This window comes from Chiloscyllium punctatum, chromosome 2 (genome assembly GCF_047496795.1).
Source record: "Chiloscyllium punctatum isolate Juve2018m chromosome 2, sChiPun1.3, whole genome shotgun sequence".
Taxonomy (NCBI): domain Eukaryota; kingdom Metazoa; phylum Chordata; class Chondrichthyes; order Orectolobiformes; family Hemiscylliidae; genus Chiloscyllium; species Chiloscyllium punctatum.
Genome location: NC_092740.1, coordinates 46,396,146 through 46,415,955, shown reverse-complemented (window position 1 = coordinate 46,415,955; position 19,810 = coordinate 46,396,146). Strand labels below are relative to the sequence as shown.

General features: G+C 42.0%; 2 protein-coding genes across 7 annotated transcripts in view; one reads left to right on the top strand and one right to left on the bottom strand.

Moving 5' to 3' along the window:
• mrps27 (mitochondrial ribosomal protein S27) overlaps positions 1-17,556 on the bottom strand; it is a 97,581-nt gene extending 80,025 nt beyond the window's left edge. The window contains exons 1-3 of one of the 4 annotated variants that reach the window (XM_072581910.1): positions 17,414-17,556; positions 13,925-14,005; positions 1,172-1,242 (exon numbers count right to left, since the gene is read on the bottom strand). In XM_072581910.1, the coding sequence (XP_072438011.1) occupies positions 1,172-1,242; positions 13,925-14,005; positions 17,414-17,480 (219 nt within the window). In that variant the 5' untranslated portion in view covers positions 17,481-17,556. Of the gene's footprint in view, positions 1-1,171; positions 1,243-13,924; positions 14,006-16,436; positions 16,458-17,088; positions 17,234-17,381 lie in introns of those variants that run through there. The other 3 variants (XM_072581920.1, XM_072581929.1, XM_072581938.1) reach the window with 3 other exon arrangements.
• Positions 17,482-19,810, top strand: part of ptcd2 (pentatricopeptide repeat domain 2) — a 35,482-nt gene continuing 33,153 nt past the window's right edge. The window contains exon 1 of one of the 3 annotated variants that reach the window (XM_072581966.1): positions 17,482-17,500. Coding sequence is in view for 2 of the 3 variants with exons in the window: in XM_072581947.1 (XP_072438048.1) it covers positions 17,701-17,800 (100 nt within the window). In the remaining variant the exon portion in view is untranslated. Of the gene's footprint in view, positions 17,501-17,564; positions 17,801-17,856; positions 17,891-19,810 lie in introns of those variants that run through there. The other 2 variants (XM_072581947.1, XM_072581957.1) reach the window with 2 other exon arrangements.

Here is a 19,810-nt window from a genome sequence, read left to right as displayed (position 1 = left end):
TTAGCTATAGGGCGAAACTGAATAGCCTGGGGCTATTTTCCCTGAAGCATCAGAGGCTGAGGGGTGACCTTATGGAGGTTTATAAAATCATGAGGGGCATGGATAGTGTAAAAAAGGCAAGGTCTTTTATCTGGGGTTGGGGATTCCAGACCTAGAGGACATAGCTTTACGGTGAGAGGGAAAAGATTTAAAAGCAATCTAAGGGACAAATATTTCATGCAGAGGATGGTGCATGTACAGCACAAGTTGCCAGAGGAAGCGGTGGAGGCTGGTACACTGACAACGTTTAAAAGGCATCTGGATAGAAAGATGAATAGGAAGGGTTTACAGGGATATGGGCAAATGCTGGCAAATGGGATTAGATTAATTTAGGATATTTGGTCAGCATGGCCAAGTTGGACTGAAGGGTCTGTTTCCATGCTGTGCATCTCTATGACAGTCAGTCAATGTCCCCTTTTCTATCCAAAATAGATTTAATTATTAAATCACTATCCTTGGCATGGAAGAAGTTGTTGTTGAGATACAGAGCCAAAGAAAGATTAAAAGAGCTTGACCTATTGTTTCATATCAGCTCCCTTCTCTCATTAAGGTTGCTGTATGGTTTCACAATGTTGAGGACTGTTTTTGGAGGCAAGCTGGGATGGCAAGCAAAACATTAACTTGCTAAGATCTCCTGGAGCCTGGCTGATGATGATGATGATGATGATGCTCAAGCTATAAAGACTACACTCAAAAGTATGAATTTGGCATCTTTCTCTTCCCCAACTAATGCAGCATCAAGCAAAATCTGCAATTTATTCGGGATATTTGAAGTGCTATAGTAAATACATAGAATTCAATTTGGTTCTCTGTGTTGCTGCCATGTTCCCAACAATGCCGGATGCAATTTTTCAGTTTTGCCTATGTTCCCTCAACTTACAAATAATTCTCAAATAGTATAATTTTGTTATTATAAGGATGCATTTAATAATTGGAATTTTGTGGCGAGTGCGATGATGATAGTGTTTTTAAAAGAGTTCACATTTTTGGAACCTAAAACATGATCTATAAAAAGCATACATCTAGTGGAAGTCTTAAGATGAGAATCAAATAGCTTATAGTTGTAGATCTCTACATCATAAGATATGATGTCTGACTGGCAATAGTACATGGAGATGTCTGTACAACTTACCCTTGCTATTGTCAATGAGCTGACAGGAAGCTTCTTCTCGTAGGTTACATCCATTAGCACAGCTAGTTCCGCTGATTGAAAGAAACAGAATGATGTTTGATTATATGTATTCTGTTATTAGAGATAGAGAAACACCAATCAAAATATAAGTGAACTATTCTTGTGAAAAAAATAACGAGTGCATTAGCCTTTTGTTTTAACAGTCTATAACTTTTCAGCACTATTTTAGTTTCTACTTGTGAACATGATATACTTCCATTATATTTAACAAATGCACTGCAAGCTGCAAAAACAAAAAACTAGTAATATGCCCATACACTTTAGATTATTTCAGAGGTACCATATACCTTTTAAGAAAGATTTTTGACACTTAAATGAGAGAAAGAATTCCACACTTTGTTATTCAATCCTATTTAGCAAAGGCTTTGGCTTCGAGTGTGTTAAGCTTGAAAAAGCACTTTCGCTCTTACTAACTCAAACATTCAGTTGACTAACATTCAAGTAAGATTACAAAACATGGCTCACAACATCATTTGCTCCAATTTCCTAAAAGGAACAATGAACTACTTCCGTAGGAGACATTAGTTCCACCTAGCCTTTCAAAACATTTGAATTCCCTTACTTTTCTGTTGTGATCAGGTTTAAAATTAAAATGCATGTAGATTCAAGCAAATTGACTTTCACAAAAACTTATTTTAATTTCATATATTGGCATTCTGAATTTCTTTGGAAATTTCTTCTGAAAATTCTTTGGGCTGTGGAGGTGGAGGGGAAAGGCATAGTTTATTGGTGATCATTAGCAGAACAAAAGTCATATACAATCATGCACCATATATCTTGAGACTTGACAATGAGCTGTCTCATAGATATTTTAAAGCAAAAATTAGGTTCAAATGATAAAAATTCTCTGGAAAGGAAACCATACTGCCACCTACTGCACTTTATCATTGCTCTAAAATGTTAACTGAGCCATCCATACATCATTCCACTTGTTACAATTAAAGAAGGTTTCATACCCACCAAGCTATTAAAAGCTGTTAAATAATTAAATGTAACTTTAACATTGCAGGAATATCTTCAAAATTAATATTTTAGAATGCTCATTTGAATCACTTCAATTTACGTTAAATTGTCATGCATATTACAAGAGTACCATGACAAAAACTGCTGTATCCTCTTTATTATAAGCCATCAAGCAATTGATCAAGTATTCAGCCTTGCATTTCTTAGTAACAGTAATTTATTTTATATCTCAAATCCTCTCTTTGTTGTAATACTACAGATTTTCTTTTCTGGATCATGTATTTTTTAAAAATCACAGGTTTCTTGATGAAAGCTTAATGAAATTGTAACATGAATAACTTATGAAGAATTTGGGCTTAAAGCTACAACATTTTTAAAAAATCTGAGACAGACTCCAATGTATTGAAACAATTGGAATTTCAATAATTCTGTCACGATTTCTACTTCCAGCTCACACTCCATTCCAATGGCTCTTGCTAACAGAAACAGAGCATAACACTGAGCAGGAGCTAGCTTTTGGGTCAGGACTCCAAAATCTGGGTCAAATGGGGGACATGACCACACACTGCTGGGGAATACTCAGCAGGATTGATTTTCCTGGATTGGCTAATTATTGGCTAAAGGAGAGCCTGACCACAAAAGTAAGCACAGCTTACAGGTTCCTGGAGGGAAATATTTGGCCCTCCAGCACTGAAGGTGCAGGAGGCTGGTTTTTCAAGAAAAACAGCATCCCAAAATGGAGCACCTGTGTTGCCACTTCCTGGGATCTGTGGACCTTTACACCAAGGTTCCTCTGTATGTCAATGCTCCTAAGGGTTCTGCCACTGTATAATTCACACCTGAATTTGATCTTCCAATATGCATCATCTCGTATTTGTCCGGATTAAACTCCATCTACCATTTCCTGCCCAAATCTGAAAGCTATCTATATCCCGCTGTATTCTTTGTCAATTCTCCTCCCTGTCTGCAACTCTGCCAATTTTGGTGTCATCCGCTAACTTCCTAATGAGATCATCTACATTTTCTTCCAGATCATGTATATATACACAATATACAAAAATGGTCCCAGCACTGATCCCTGCGGAACATCACTCGTTACTGATCTCCATTCTGAAATGCACTGTCCTACTGCTACTAAAGTGCTGACGAAGGGTCACTAGACTCGAAACATTAACTCTGATTTCTCTCCATAGATGCCGCCAGACTTGCTGAGTTTTTCTAGCACTACTCTGTCTATGACCAAGCCAGTTTCGTATTTATCTAGCCAGCTCACCCCTGATCCCACGAGACTTTACCTTCTGCACCAGCCTGTTATGAGGTACATTATCAAATGTGTACAAAAGTCCATGTGGATAACAAATTGCCTTTCTCTCAATCATTTTTGTCACGTCTTCAAAAATCTCAATCAAGTTGGTGAGACATGATCCTCTCCAGACAAATCCTCGTTACCCATCACTAGCAAGTCCATTTGCTTCCAAATGTGAATAAATCCTGTCTCTCAGTATCTTCTCCAACAGCTTCTCCACCAGTGACATCATGCTCACTGGCCTGTAATTACCTGGCTTATCTGATTTCCTTCTTAAACAAAGGAACAATGCTGGCCTCCTCCAGTCCTCTGGAACCTTGCCTGAGGTCACTCAGGAATGGGTTTATGTGGCAAATCTGTATCCTAGCCAGCAATGCAAATTTTTCCTGACTCCATGCTTGCTCCCAATACCAGCCAAGAATCTTGCTCACTCTTTCATTTCTGCTCCCCATGGATAAGGCATAATTTCTACTTAGAACAATCGGCACACAGACTGAACAATCAGTCCAAAACCAAAAAGGCAAGTAACAATATGAAGTCTGAAGATATGGGCCAGCTTGGTGGCTCGCAGTGCCTGGATTCGATTCCATCCTCAGGCGACTGTCTGTGTGGAGTTTACACATTCTCTCCATGTCTGAGTGGGTTTCCATCTGGTGCTCCAGTTTCTTCAAAGTGCAAGTTGGGTGGACTCGCCATGCCAAATTGCCCATAATGTCCAGGGATGTGCTGGATAGGTAAATTAGCTGTGGGAAATGCAGGGTTAGAGTGATGGAGTGGGCGTTGGATCTGGGTGGGAGGTTCTACGGAAGGTCATGGATACACAATGGGCCAAATGGCCTGCTTCCACACTGTACAGAAAGCTCCAAAGATAATGTATTTACAGGCATTACTTAACATATTGGTAGCAAAATAGTAATGGGAACATTTGTTTGAACCAATGCAATTTCAAAATGTGAAATGTATTCAGTGAGTAAGCATGGAATTCATCAATATTCAAGGGGTAACTGAGTAAGCATACTAGGAACGGATAGAAGTTAAACTGATTAAGTTCAATGAAGAAGAGTAGAAGGCATCTCATACAGATCATAAAGTGATTGAGTAGGTGAGCTGAATGGCCAAAAGCCTAGAGAGCTACAGAAGGTGCAGGAGTGAAACGAAAATGGAAATTAGTAAAGCAAAGAGAGAGTATAAATAAATATTGCCAAGTCAAAAATACTTTATGAGTACATCAGGATATCTAAGGAAACAATGGGGCCAAATGGAGAGTGTTCAAATGTGAAGGCAGAAGATAAGGAAATAGCTCTTAACGAGTACTTTGCATGTGTCGGCACTAAAAAAGGATATAACACAGACACTCCAGTTCAGAAGGAGGAGTTTACAACATTGACGGAATAAAGATAGTGAACGAGGAGATATTGAGGAGTTTAGCATCTTTGAAAATAAACAAATCGTAAGGCTTGGGTGAAGTTATCAGCAGCCATTGAAAGAGGCAAAGGAAGAAAGGCTCTGACTACCATTCTTCAATACTCTCAGGGCACAGGCATGATGCCAGAGGACGGGAGGATGGCTAACATTGAACCATTCTTTTCTAAAATAAAGGCTAACAGAATAGACTGAGTAATTCCAGGCCAGTCAGCACAACCTTCAGGGTGGGATAATTATTAGAAAAAATATTGAGGAAGATAGATAACTGTTGTTTTGAAAGGCATGGATTAAACAAGGGCAGTTACCATAGATTTGTTAAAGCAAGGTCATGTCTGACTAATTTAATTGAGTTTTTTTGAAGAAGTGACATGACGACCAATGAGGATAGTGTGTTTTATGTAGCCTACATGGATTCTTGCAAATCTTCTGACAAGGTCCCAAAAGAAATAGAGTGGTCAGAAAAGTAATAACTCAGGAGATCCTGACAACTTAGAAGCTAAGGGTAATGGTCAATGGATTTTTTTTTATGACTGGAAGAGATTTCCTGGGCTCAGTACCTTTTCCATTGCTTTTAGTGATAAATATTAATGATTAAATGTAAGTATTAAAATTAAGAAGTTTTAAGGTCATATAGTAATTGGTCATGTTGTTTATATTCCTGCTAATCCCTGATGAAGGGCTAATGCCTGAAACGTCGATTCTCCTGCTCCTCGGATGCTGCCTGAGCTGCTGTGCTTTTCCAGCGGTACACCCTTGACTCCTCCATGTTGTTTATAGTAAACGTTGTAGAACATAGGAAGTAATCTATGGATTGGACAGCTCATACCGTCATTGAGTTATACAGCTTCAGTCCAACTCATCCAAGCTCACCAGATAGTCCAAATTAATATAGTCCCATTTACCTGCATTTGGCCCATATCCCTTTAAACCCTTCCTTTTCATATACCCACCCAATGCATCTTAAATGTTGTAATTGTACCAGCCTCCACCACTTCTGGCAGTTCATTCTATACACGCACCATTCTCTGCATGAAAACATTGCCCTTTAGGTCCCTTTTATATCTTTCCCCTTAAACCTATGCCCTCTAGCTTTGGACTCCACTACCCTGCGAAAAAGACCTTAGCTATTCACCCTGTCTACGCCCCTCATGACTTTTTCAACCTCCACAAAGTCACCCTTCAGCCTCCAGGGAAAATAGGGCCAGCATATTCAGCCTCTCCCAATAGCTCAAAACCCTCCAACCATGGCAACATCCTTGTAAATCTCTTTTGAACCCTTTAAAGTTTTACAACATCGTTCCTATAGATGGGACTCCAGAATCAATTGCAGTATTTTAAAAGTGGCCTAACTAATGTCCTGTATGGCCTCAACATGATAGATATGTGACAAATGGAATTCAATCTGAACAAGTAAGGAGTAATGCATTTAGGGACAGCAATGAAGATAAAGAAATACACAATAAATTGTAGGGTACTGCCAAATATAGTAGAACAGAAAGACCTTGGAATCGATAGATCCCTGAAGCCAGCAGACTAGGTAGAGAAGGTGAGAAAGAAATCATATTGGAGCTTTTCTTAATTAGCCAAGCTATTGAATGCAAAACTAGAGAGATTACATTAAAACTGTATAAAATATTATTTGGAAAAAAGGTGAAGTAATGCTTTCAGTTCAGTTCAAAAACAAAGTTAAGAGTACCTATTTTTACTAATTAAATAATTACTAAGTCAAAGCATACAATCCACTTCAATCTGTGAAAACAGATCTCCTGCAGAGCTAATCAAATAGTGAGACATATCAGAGAAATAGATGTCTAGCTATTTATTTCAGTTGATAGAGTTCACACATGGTTTTATAAATGCTTGGCTGAGTTCCAAGACTTACTATTGGATTATTTCAACAGGAATTTGTGGGTAAGTGAGTAGGATGCAGGAAACCATAAAAGGGGTAATGGGAAAGGAAGGATATGGAAGGATCATAGGGGCAATGGAAGGAGAATATGGATATGGATAAGACCTTTCAAACATACATTTCAATCAGTTTCCAAATCCACGTTGCTTTTCACAACTCCTCTGTGTACCTATGAAATATTTTCCCAAGACCTTGACCTAACTCCATGAAAGTTGTAGGGGGAACAGGAGGTGCCTACAGCTGCAACAGAACCAGTCAGGTCAGGATTACAGAGTGTCAATTCACTATTTTGCAATCTTATCCCTTGCCAGTGCCAGGAACGAGAATGGAAATCCTGGAACGGAATCCCATCTGCCATAAACTGCTGTTGTGCATTCAATACTGATGTCAGACAAGCACTGTTGAAAGTCAGAGGTAAGTGTTATGGACCCGACCAAAATATATTAAGACAACAGTCCAGACCCTATCATTTCCTTATTTTAAAGTAATTGCCAGACGTTGCAAGTTGAGTTGTCAAACTATCAACTTTAAGCAAAACACACTTGAATTTTACACTACATTTAAAATACAGACTAAATTAAAACAAAAGAATTGGCTTAACGCTAACTGTATTGAAATTCTTAACAAAATAATATACACATAAACTAATTAATGGTTCCAAGATAGCAACATCTCATAAATTCACCCTTGGCAAAGGCAAATTCATAATCTCATTCAGCATAAAAACAGACCCTGCAGTCCAACTTGTTCATGCTGATCAAGTTTCCCAAACTAAACCAATCCAGATTGCCTGCATTTGGCCCATATCCTTCTAAATGTACCTGTTCAAATGTCTTTTAAATGTTGTAACTGTAGCTGCATCTACCACTTCCTCTGACAGTTCGTTCCACGTATGAACGAGCCTCTGCATGAAAAAGTTGTCCACAGGTCCCTTTTAAATCTTTATCCTCTCACCTTAAAATTATGCCCTCTAACTTTGAACTCCCCAATCATAGGGAAAAGCCGTTTGTTATTCACATTACCTAGAAACTTCTAGAAAGTCATCATTGAGCAGCCCACCCACCAGTGCAAAAAAAACATTCCAGCTATCCAGCCTCTCCTTATAAATCAAACCGTCCAGTCCAGGTAACATCCTTGTAAATCTTATCTACACCTTCAGTAAAATAGGTTGTTTCACATTCAATTCTAGCAGCAGGAACAGCTTTTAACTGCATAAGGGAGAGGAAAAACAGCTTCCACATCCGGCTTCAAGACTCCAGCAGCAACTGCTACTGAAAGCTAAAACTAAAACTTCTGATTCTATGGGACCTTGACCCCACCCATTCAGGCTGCTTTAAACTTTACTGTTCCAACTTAAAAAAAAACAAAAACCTCCCAAGCTGTTTACTGGATTCAAATAGACAGCTCACACTTCTGTCTTAAAACCTATGTTCAAACGAAAACCAGGACAACACTCTTAAAGCCAGAGTATCATCATAAAAGGGAGGGGTCGATAGATGTTGGGTGCAATAGATCTGGGTGTTTATATGTGGAATCTAACATCATGTTTACAGATGATGAATGGAAGTTAATACCTTCCCTCAAAGTGTAGTTGATGAGGATGATACATTTAACCAAATGGGAGAGTAACGTGTGGGGTACCCACTGCATTCCAGACTCTGTCCTAATCAAATCTGGAGAAGAAGTCTTTTGACCAGCCTCTTGGCCATGAGCCCATAGAGACCCTTATGTAGGCAATTACTGACCGCCAATAGGGTCTTCACACTATCATTGGTATTCACCTAGTGGCTGTTAGGGACTTGCCACGTAGGAACACTGGCTTTTACTAGTATGGCCACATGCAATCTCCTGTTTATATTTTTTTTCTTTTTTTATTATTATCACCCAATCTCCTGTTTATTTTTTTTTCTTTTTTTTTCAAGCAGTGCCCTTCACATCAAACGCCCCACCAAGTTTTTTTTTCTTTCTTTTTTTTCCTTTTTTTTCACACTACCGCCTAACTGCGGTAGTGCTTATTTTTCCCCAGCACCCATGGTGTTTGTGTGCAGGTGTGAGACACAGTGAGAGACACAAAGTGCACGAACCTTTATTCAATTTCCACCACCAGGAAGATAGGAAAAACACCCGAGTGGCCAGTGACAAGCACTGCCCTTTAAACCCAAGGGCAATGCTGTGTGGTCAAGACATTGAAGGGGAGGGTAGGGACTAAATCAAAATAGGGTTGGAGGGAGGAATAATACACTCCACTCCCTGCGGCGCCCAGCTCTCCCTGAACGACTCCAGGGTGTTGGTGGACACCGCATGCTCCTTCTCCAAGGACACCCGGGCTCTAACGTAACCCCAGAAGAGGGGCAGGCAGTCGGCCCTAACGACCCCCTCCACGGCCCGCTGCCTGGACCTGTTGATAGCCAGTTTGGCCAGGCCCAGGAGCAGACCCACGAAGAGGTCTTCGGACCTGCCCTCCCTCCTCCGTACCGGGTGCCCGAAGATCAGGAGCGTGGGACTGAAGTGCAGCCAAAAGCAGAGGAGAAGGTTTTTAAGAAAATCAAAAAGGGAGTGCAAACGCCCACACCCAATATATACATGGTCCACGGACTCCACAGCGCCACAGAACAAGCAGTTGGGCTGCGAGTCCGCGAACCACCGCAATCTGCGGTTGCAGGGGACTGCTGCGTGCAGCACCCTTCACCCCAGATCCCCGAGAGAAAGGGGAAGGACTCCCGCATAGAGAGCCCTCCACTGGGGATCTCCACCGCCCAGTGGCAAATGGGCACGCCAAGGCGTGTCTGGGCGGTGGATGAGGGAGAACACTGGCTTTTAGTGTGTGTGGGAAATAAGGAGTCCCTCATTCAAAGGAACTCAGTACATAATGGAGGAACAGGTCATCGGGAAGAATAGGCCCACCACTGACCAGCGCCCCTTGGCCCCAATCCCACGACCTCCAATCTATCATGATTCATCACTAGCCTTGATGATCCAGTCAGCGTATCCCTGGCAGCTTTCACTGATTGCTACAAGCCTTCGGGCCATTTTGTTGATCAAGGATAAGGCACACCACAACTCAGTTAAGACCCTAATTGGTACTTCATTAGGGGGAGGGGGGATAAAGGGGGAGGGGGGATAAAGGGGGAGGGGGGATAAAGGGGGGGGATAAAGGGGGGATAGGGGGGGGGATAAAGGGGGGGGGGATAAAGGGGGGGAGGGGGGGGGGATAAAGGGGGGGGAGGGGGGGGGGATAAAGGGGGGGGGAGGGAGGGGGGATAAAGGGGGGGGAGGGAGGGGGGATAAAGGGGGGGGAGGGAGGGGGGATAAAGGGGGGGGAGGGAGGGGGGATAAAGGGGGGGGAGGGAGGGGGGATAAAGGGGGGGGAGGGAGGGGGGATAAAGGGGGGGGAGGGAGGGGGGATAAAGGGGGGGGAGGGAGGGGGGATAAAGGGGGGGGGAGGGGGGATAAAGGGGGGGGAGGGGGGATAAAGGGGGGGGAGGGAGGGGGGATAAAGGGGGGGAGAGAGGGGGGATAAGGGGGGGGAGAGGGGGGATAAGGGGGGAGAGGGGGGATAAGGGGGGGGAGTGGGGAGGGGGGGAGTGGGGAGGGGGGGAGGGGGGGAGGGGGAGGGGGGGAGGGGGGGAGGGGGGGAGGGGGGGAGGGGGGGATGGGGGAGGGGGGAGGGGGATAAAGGGGGGGGAGGGGGGGGGAGGGGGGGGGAGGGGGGAGGGGGATAAAGGGGGGGGAGGGGGGAGAAAGGGGGGGGGAGGGGGGATAAAGGGGGGGGGAGGGGGGATAAAGGAGGGGGGAGGGGGGATAAAGGGGGGGGAGGGGGGATAAAGGGGGGGGGAGGGGGGATAAAGGGGGGGGGAGGGGGGATAAAGGGGGGGGGAGGGGGGATAAAGGGGGGGGGGAGGGGTGGTGAACCTTCCCAGAAGGAGGCAATGTGGGATCATGATACCAACTGACTTCATTAAATACCATCTGATGCCTAGAGACTAAATATAAATAAGAAGTAGGAAGGGGCCAGAAATAATAGTGTGGAGGTGGGAAAAGAAGCCAGTGCAGGTGATTCAGTGTTTCTATCTGATTAGATAAGAATAGAACTCAGCAGGCCAGTTCCACTCAGCTGAAGAATACAGGAGCAAAAAAGGATTTTGAACACTCCAAACACATCAAAAAGATTAGGTGAGATAGCCCACCAGGGCCACAGAGGTGTCATTTTTTTCATTGCTCTTATAGGAAGAGAAATCTGACTGACTGAAGACAAGTGAGCATGGTATTGTGAAAGTCGTGAGCACAGATTTGGAAGGTGACAACATGTTCAAGACTTTGGAGAGGAAAGTAAGGTTCAAGGTGCTGCAGTACTTTTAAAAAAGACAGAGGAGTCAAAGTGAGAGTCAAATAATGGTGCAGAACCCAAGATCATCAATGCTTGAGGTATGTGAAGCAGCTGGATGGAGGTGAGAGGCAGCAGTCAGGCTGAGTGCGTAAGAGAGAGAAGATAAAATGGAAAAGTGGAACCTGCAATGGAAGAACAGCAGCTGTAGATTTTTAAATGCCAAGATTGCCTGTCTGAATGGTGTAATGCTACCTGAACAGGCTTGAGGCAATCCCAATGACTTTTTCTACTGCTGAATGCATGATAATTCACTAGAAATTAAAGCTGATTTAATTTAACTTAATTCAAACTAAATTGATCAAACACGTTCCTCTCTGTTTTCAATGAGTATTTTAGAGAAAAATTTGGTAAATAAATCACAATCAAAAAGTTACTGGAAATTTAAAAAAAAACAAATTACTAGGACAAGGAAATCTGATAGATATCCACAATAGACACTATAACTATATTATCCAGGATACACAAAAAAATACATCGGCTTTCAGAATAATATTCGTTAAAGTGCAAGAAATCTCCCTTTACTCTGGAACCTCAAGGTTTCAGTTTCTACTAATCTGCCATTAAAGCACAATTTGTTTCTCATTAGGTTTCTGAAAATTGTTCAAATTACTGTTGTTATTCTACTGAACCAGCCAGCACTCCAAAGGTGTGCCTTGCTTATTAAATTGTGGGACAAATGCAAAGATTTAAAAGAAAAACTTAATTAAGTCAATTGTATTGGCCCTCAGAAAATATTTGCCTACTTTCTGCCTCCTGACTCATACAAATTCAAAATCACTTGAGCTGGAATGAACAAGACTCAGTAAATTACTTGTAATGCACAGATGTAAAGTGTAATTGGAAAAGAATTGTGTTTGAAAGGAGTTTACCTTCTGGCAGATTTACAGGCACATAAAATACCATCCGATATATCGCCAATGCGTTTTTGCTTATAGAAGCAATATTAATGCTCCTGCCAGAAGTAATCTATTCACATAAATTTCCCATGTGACAGTTCCATAATGAGCATCAACCTTACAACCTCTAAATTCGCACAAAACAACTTATGCACTAAATTTAAATAATTTTCCATGTGAAATTTCTACAATACATACATATTTATTCCCCATAAAAAGATTTTTAATAACAAGTTTTCATTGGAATTACTCCTTTAGAAATTACAAAATATGATGCCATTCTTTAAAAAAAAAAACACTTTTCAGTTTCTGTCTTTTTCCAGTGAGGAGGAATCAGATTCTTTCTGGCTTTGGGTGAAACATGACAGCACAAATTTTGACACTCCTGCAACAACTGGAACAAGGATACTGAGGCAATGACAAATAAGGAAGTGGATGGAATTAATTATTTTGTTTACAGGACAAAAATAATATATTTTACAGCCCTTCTGCAAGATGTCTTACTTCATAGTTTTATGAAAAGATTTTTAAAAATGTTATTTCCATGTCACCATCAGCCCAATCACTGTGGATACAATGGGAAAAATAACTCCACTTTACAAGGCAAAGGATTAACTGCCACACAAATGCCAGTTAATAGCCATTTCCAACAAGAGAGAATCTAACCAGCACTCCTTGACAGACAATGATATCACCATCACTGGGACCCCCACTATCAACATCATCAGGGTTCCCAATGACCATAAATTTAACTGAACTAGCCATATGAATACTGCGGCTATAAGACAAGGTTAGAGGTTAGGAATCTTAAAGTGAGTAACTCCCCTCCTGAGTCCCCAAAGTTTGCCTATCATCTACAAGATACAAATCCAGATCAGCAAAGTGTACCATCTACAACTGAGCTGCAGATATTCAAAGCTCGTTTGACAGCACCTTCCAAACCCATAACCACTACCATCTGGAAAGACAAGGGCAGCAGGTACATGGGAACACCACCACCTGCAGTTTCCCATCCAAATATTCAGACTTGGAAATATATCGCTGTTCCTTCACTGTTGCTGGACCAAAATTCTGGAATTCCTTCCCTAACAGCGTTGTGAATGAAACTGCACCAAATCGACTGCAACAGGTCAAGAAAGCAGCAAATCACCAAACTCACAAAGGCAACAAGGGATGCGCAGGAAATGCTGGCCCAGCCATCCCTTTTTTTGAGAACATGAACAACGTGTTTCACATACTGGGGTGGGGGGGGGAATAATCTATGAGGAGAAAAATAATAGGTAACTACCTCATTAAATATCATCAAAGTATGTGGCAGCCAAAAGATACAAATGTTTTGAATATTATTTTCCAAACAATTGGAACTCCAGCAAAGTACTTTAACAATACCAGATGTTTGGAAACACATTTGTGTCCACTTATAAAGTCATTATTTTTTTTTTTTATTTTCCTCCAGCCTGCATATGCTTTTTCTGTTTTTTTTTCATTCTACACTCTGTTTCAAGCGAGTTTGTTCTGCTTTCCAAGTGCTTTCCTATTACCACATTTTTTAGGCCTGCAACAGAGAAATAAAGCTAAGCCACATCAGAGCTTCTCATTGTTTCTGCACTAATTAGATGACAACCATAATACTGAAGAATTAACTCTAAATGTGGGGTTTGAATACAGAATACCCATTGAATGGTATGTAATTATAAGGATGGCGGGGGGGGTCTTTTCCAAAATTTATACACAAATACAAATACTTACTTACAAAAGAAATTACCTTCAAAAGCTGAAAGTTACATCTTAAAGGTTTTCCACTTACCCAGATTTTGAGGGTCTTTCTGTCTCTGGTCCCATTTCTGACTATCTAAATAAGCTGCAGAGAGCAGGCACCTTTTCAGTACTGGAAGAAAAGTACAAACAAATTATGGTTACAGTCATAAAACAAACGAGAAAACTGGCTGGTCCACCATGGCTATGGTTTCCAGATGAGGTACAACCAGCAAATAAAATCTTCTTCATCCTGCCAGCTCTCTTCCCCTCCGCCCCCAATCTGCGGCCATGCAATTCTGCAGCAAAAGGCAAAATCCTTGGGTGGTTTAAATGTCTGTGCAAAGTTCTTCATTGTGTTTAGATTAATTTCATGCTTCGCAATCCAAAACTGATCCTCCCACAACTAAATTTGGACAGAATCTTTTCTCCTAATTATGTCCTCAGTAATTTCTTCACAAATGCAACTCTTTTCCAAAATAAAAGGACAAATTCACTAAGTCTCCTTACGGCTATGGAATTTTAGAATAGGTCTTAAATGAGTGGCCTTCCTTCTTATTACATCAAATCATACTGTCAAAACTCAAAATAGGTTAGAACATGCAGTTGAATGCATAATCAGTTCAGCCCTCCAACAGGCTAGAGGGGCAAATTGCCTGCTCCTAAATCCATATAGCAGCAGGTGAATCCAAACTCTGTCTGAAGAAATACAAAATCAGTTTCTGTGACTGGGTCAGTGCTATTAAAAAGGATTATATTTTGCATAATTCTTCCTTTTTAACTGACGCAATCTTATGATTCTCGGTCTACTCCAGGTTCTCACGTACGCATTGCAGTTATCATGCACTTGTACAATCAACATTCATGCCATACTACTTTAATTTTACATCTTTAGTTATCACCCATTGAGATGAGAAATATAAAAATGGTTTGACATCACTGTCTTGTTATGCAATAACATTAAAGTGTATTAAAGCTCAGCTTAGTTAGGGGAGCAGGATGGCTCAGTGGTTAGCACTACTGCCTCACAGAGTCAGGGACCCAGGTTCAATCCCTGCCTTGGGCGACTGTCTGAGTGGACTTTGTACATTCTCCCCGTGTCTGCGTGGGTTTCCTCCCACAGTCTGAGTGAATTGGCTGTGCTAAATTGCCCATAGTATTAGATGCATTAGTCAGGGGTAAATGTAGGGGAATGGGTCTGGGTGGGTTGCTCTTCAGAGGGCTGGTGTGGACTCGTTGGGCCAAAGGGCCTGTTTCCATACTCTAGGGTATCTAATCTTAAAAAAATGCCTACTACTTCTTGGTAGTCACAAATAATACTTTCTCTGCAGCCAAAATGGGAGCAGCTATTTTAATAATCTGAAATCTCACTTTAAAAATAACTCTTGGAGAATTTTACAGACCATCTAAACAGTTTCAGACCTCCAACGGTCAAATTAGCTTCCTTTTATTTGTACAATAACATCCCAAGTCAGGTGCCACATGAATCTGAAAAAATTTAGACCTCAACCTCGGTAATGATAGGGATATGGGCCGGACATTTAGAGTAAGGAGGTCAGCAAAGGCCATTAGGATGTCAAAATTGCAAGTGCTCAATTTCAAGCTAATGCTTGAGCTCTTGTGGTGCAATGGTAATGTCTCTACCTCTGAGCCAGAAGACTCAGATTCAAGTCTTACTTCCTCCAGAAGTGTGTAACAACAACTAAAAACAGGATGATTACAAAGTATCTTCAAATTAATGAAGAGAAAGAAATTAGTGTTGAGGAAATAGAGGTTGTGGCAGGGTACAAAGGCAATGGCCTCAGTTTTGTCAACGTTTAAGTGGAAGAAATTGTGCCTTATCCACGAGTAGATATTGGGTAAGTAGTCTGACACAGATGCATTTAATGGTTGCAAATAGTTGTACGTGTATTCAGTGCACGTTTGGATGATATCACCAAAAGGCAGATTGTAAATAGAGGAAGATCACCAGTGGTAAACTGGACATTGCATAATGTCAGGTGACACATGAGCCAAGGAGAGGTACCGCTGTATATCTGCTGGTGTACATTATCAGATGTATGGAGGTTTAAACAAGTGCAGTTGTCACTATAGACCACCAAAGATCTTTGCCCACATTTCAAATTGGAGCAAGTGACTGGCACTGACTCTGATGTGATAGTCCTGTCACGAAATCTCCCACATTATAATCTACTGAATTAAGTTGTTACCACTTAAATTTGTATCTTTACATTCATAGGGGAAATGCAAGAGCTTTTGGTGCTTCATCTGGATCCTAATAAGCCTACTATCACAAAGTTCCATACAGCAATTCTGTTGTCTCTAGAGAGTTTGATGATGTTGTGGTGTCGCATGGAATACAAGATACCATCCTAATCTATTCCATTCGTTCAAGTATCCCAATAGTACATTAATAAAGATGTGAGTTGTTATTTCAACCAAGACTGTCTTCTGTACATAAAGGTCTAAGCACAACTTTGATTAACCATGTTTCCAAAAAACAAACTAGTACTGATGTTGCAAGTCTGAAATAAAAAGAAATGCTGGAAATACTGTTAACAAACCTGTTTACAGATTGGAAACGTTAACTGTTTCTCTATTCAGAGAATTTGCAAGATGCTGCCAGAGCTGCTGAACACTTTCTGTTTTTATTTATCTACTGCATTCCTAGTTGTCTAAGATTGCTGGAGGTTGGACTACAATCTATTCACCATGCAATTTTTTTAAACCAATCCACCCTTACAGTTACCCAACGTTATGTTCTTGTGGTTCTGTTCGCAGAGCTGGGAATTTGTGTTGCAGACATTTCGTCCCCTGTCTAGGTGACATCCTCAGTGCTTGGGAGCCTCCTGAGAAGCGCTTCTGTGATCTTTCCTCCGGCATTTGTTATGTTCTAGGTAAAAACTCGGACTGCAGATGCTGGAAACCAGAGTCTAGATTAGAATGGTGCTGGAAAACCGCAGCAGGTCAGGCAGCATCCGAGAAGCAGGAAAATCGACGTTTCGAAATATCGATTCTCCTACTCCTCGGATGCTGGCTGACCTGCTGTGCTTTTCCAGCACCGCTGATCTAGACCAATGTTATGTTCTGCCATCTAACAGGAAATGGGAAAACCAACGTGCACATCCCAAGCATGAGGTAGTTTAGGACAAAAAGTCTCCATGTATCTCCAAAGAGCTGTTTTTAACTTGCAAATCAAATCGCTGTCAGACCAACCTGAACCAGGACACGAACAACCAGTAAAATTTGGGCTAAGAGGAGAGAATGCTGGAGAAACTGGGCAGCTCTGGCAGTGACCATGGAGAGAGGGGCCCCAGGCCAACTAGAGCGCGCGTCACTACCTTCCATCGACATCGGGCGGGCGCGCTCACTGTCTGTCATCGACCCCCCGGGCGCGCGCTATCACCACCTGCCATCGACCCCCGGGCGCGCGCTATCAAAGACGAACAACGACCCCCGGGCGCGCGCTCACTACCTGCCATCGACCCCCGGGAGCGCGCTATCACTACCTGCCATCGACCCCCGGGCGCGCGCTCACTACCTGCCGCGCCACCGCCGCCTCTCGCTCCGATCAGCCTCGCACTTTGCCGCAACAAGGAGGCTGCCATCTTGGAATGTACGAAAACAGGTCTGGGCCGGGAGGCGTCTAATATCTACAATAAATATATCGAAGTTTATTATTTTTTTCCAAAGAGCATGTGTTGAGCTATCATACATTTTGACAAAAAAAAAACATTAAGCTCTTTATCCAGGCCTGTGCTGATTTGACTCCTTCGATACGTTTGTACACGACTCCTCCCCGGTCCCTGGTGGTAGTGTCCGGGTGAAATGGCGGTGATTGTGACGCGGGGCCTCTACATTCTATTTCAGAATGTCAGAGGCGGCACGTTCCCCTATCAGCATAAAGCCCGCGACTGCTGGCGTTGGGGTGAGTGGAGCATCGGTGCCTTATGGGAGAGGGCTATGGACATGAGTGTGTCCCTCAGTGCTTTAGGGGAGATGGGGCATGGACATGAGTGTGAGTGTCTCAGTGCTTTACAGAAGCGGGGACATGAGTGTTCATAGTTAGTTAGTTAGGGAGGGAGTGAGGCTTAGCGCTTTAGGGCAGAGGGAATGAGTGAGGATAGAGAGTAACTGCAGAAAGTTGCAGCACAAAGGGATTTGGGGGATACTTATACAAGGAACATGTGTGTCCTCGGTGAATGACTGAAGAAGCCTCACCGTTTCAGTCTTGATCGAATGAAGAGAGAATGGAACTTAAGTGCTCACAGTGACAGGGCAACAGCCCACTGCTCAGTCCCTTTAAAGAGATCATGATTTGTAGATGCCGGTGTTGGACTGGGGTGTACAAAGTTAAAAATCACACAACACCAGGTTATAGTCCAACAGGTTTAATTGGAAGCATATTAGCTTTCAGAGCGACGCTCCTTCATCACAGCGCACCGAAAGCTAGTGCTTCCAATTAAACTTGTTGGACTATAACCTGGTGTTGTGTGATTTTTAACCTTTTAAAGAGGAGCATTGTATTTGTAGCTTCTCCCAAGCTGCACTGATTTCAAAGTTCACATAGAGATTAAGGAATTTGAAAAGTGAGAAGGGACTGCGCACCCTGCCTTTTAGCGAGTGCACTTCTTGCAGTTGCTTGGCAGACGATTTTTAAAATGAGAAAAGTAAACAAAATACGAAACGCCTGTCTAGTTATTAATAAACGGATTGCTCCTTAATCGAGTATTGGTAAGATTCTAGTCATAACAAGTTGAACAACTGTTCTCTCCAATAGACCATAAATAAGAATCCCGATGTCACCTGGAGAAGGAACACTGTGTTAGAGACCTTTTAGATCTTTATCTGTTTCACTCCTGTATTTAACCACAGGTCCTATGTTTAAACAGCTCTTTTCAAGGTTTGGAACACAAAAAACAGCCTTCCTTTGGCCAATATTTAAAGTCCGAGATACCATTGAAATATTAATGTTCGTCGAGAAAGGTAGATGGAACAATGATCTCAATGTTCATGTTCGAAGCTGCCCCTTATTAGAAGATAGTTTACTGGCAATGTCATAAGATTAGTCGAGGCATTGAATACAATTGTGATTGAGCTGTCTATAATGTTAGTTAGGTCACAGCTGGAATACTTGGTGCAGTACTGGTAACCACACTAGGAAGGTTGTGATTGCACCAAAGAGAGTGCGGGTAAGATTTCAAAAATGAGTTTTGAGTTTTTATATTTTATTCTACAGCTACTGTACATGAAAGCACAGTACAGCAGACAAATGTAGATCTTCTCATGACCAACATCTGAGGTGCATCCAAATGGTCGGCCTTCATAAAAGATGTGCCCTGGGCTGGAGCAATTTAGCTAAGAATAGAGGCTGGGGTTGCTTTTCTTAGAGTATAGAAGACTGAGGGGGCCTGATTGAATGAACAAAGTTATGAGGGGTAGGTTTATCCTTAGAGACGGGTCACTAACTGGGGGAACGGTTTTAAGGTTAAAATGTAGCAGTTTTAGATGGGATTTAAGGGAAAAAGAATATCCACCAAAGGGTGATGGATATCTGGAACTGAGTTCTAAAAGGGTGATAGAGGCAGTATCCATCAAAAGATTTAAGAAGTATTCTAAATGGCTGAGGTGTTAAATGAATACTTACAAGGCAGATGGAGCCCAGGTCATGATGACAAAGAACAAAACATAGTCACCTGAAAGAGTTTAAATTGATAAAGAGGTGGGTTTTTAACATGCAAGTCAGTATGTAAAGTTGATAAGGCACTAGATGAAATGCATCCAATGATATTGAAGGAAATAAGATTGGAAATTGCAGAGGCACTGGCAATACTAAGATGATGAGACAGAGGATCAGCGGTATGTCTTCCAATCTTCCTTGGATTCATGGATGGTGTCAGAGAAGTGCAGACATTAGGCCCTTGTTGAGGTGAAAAAA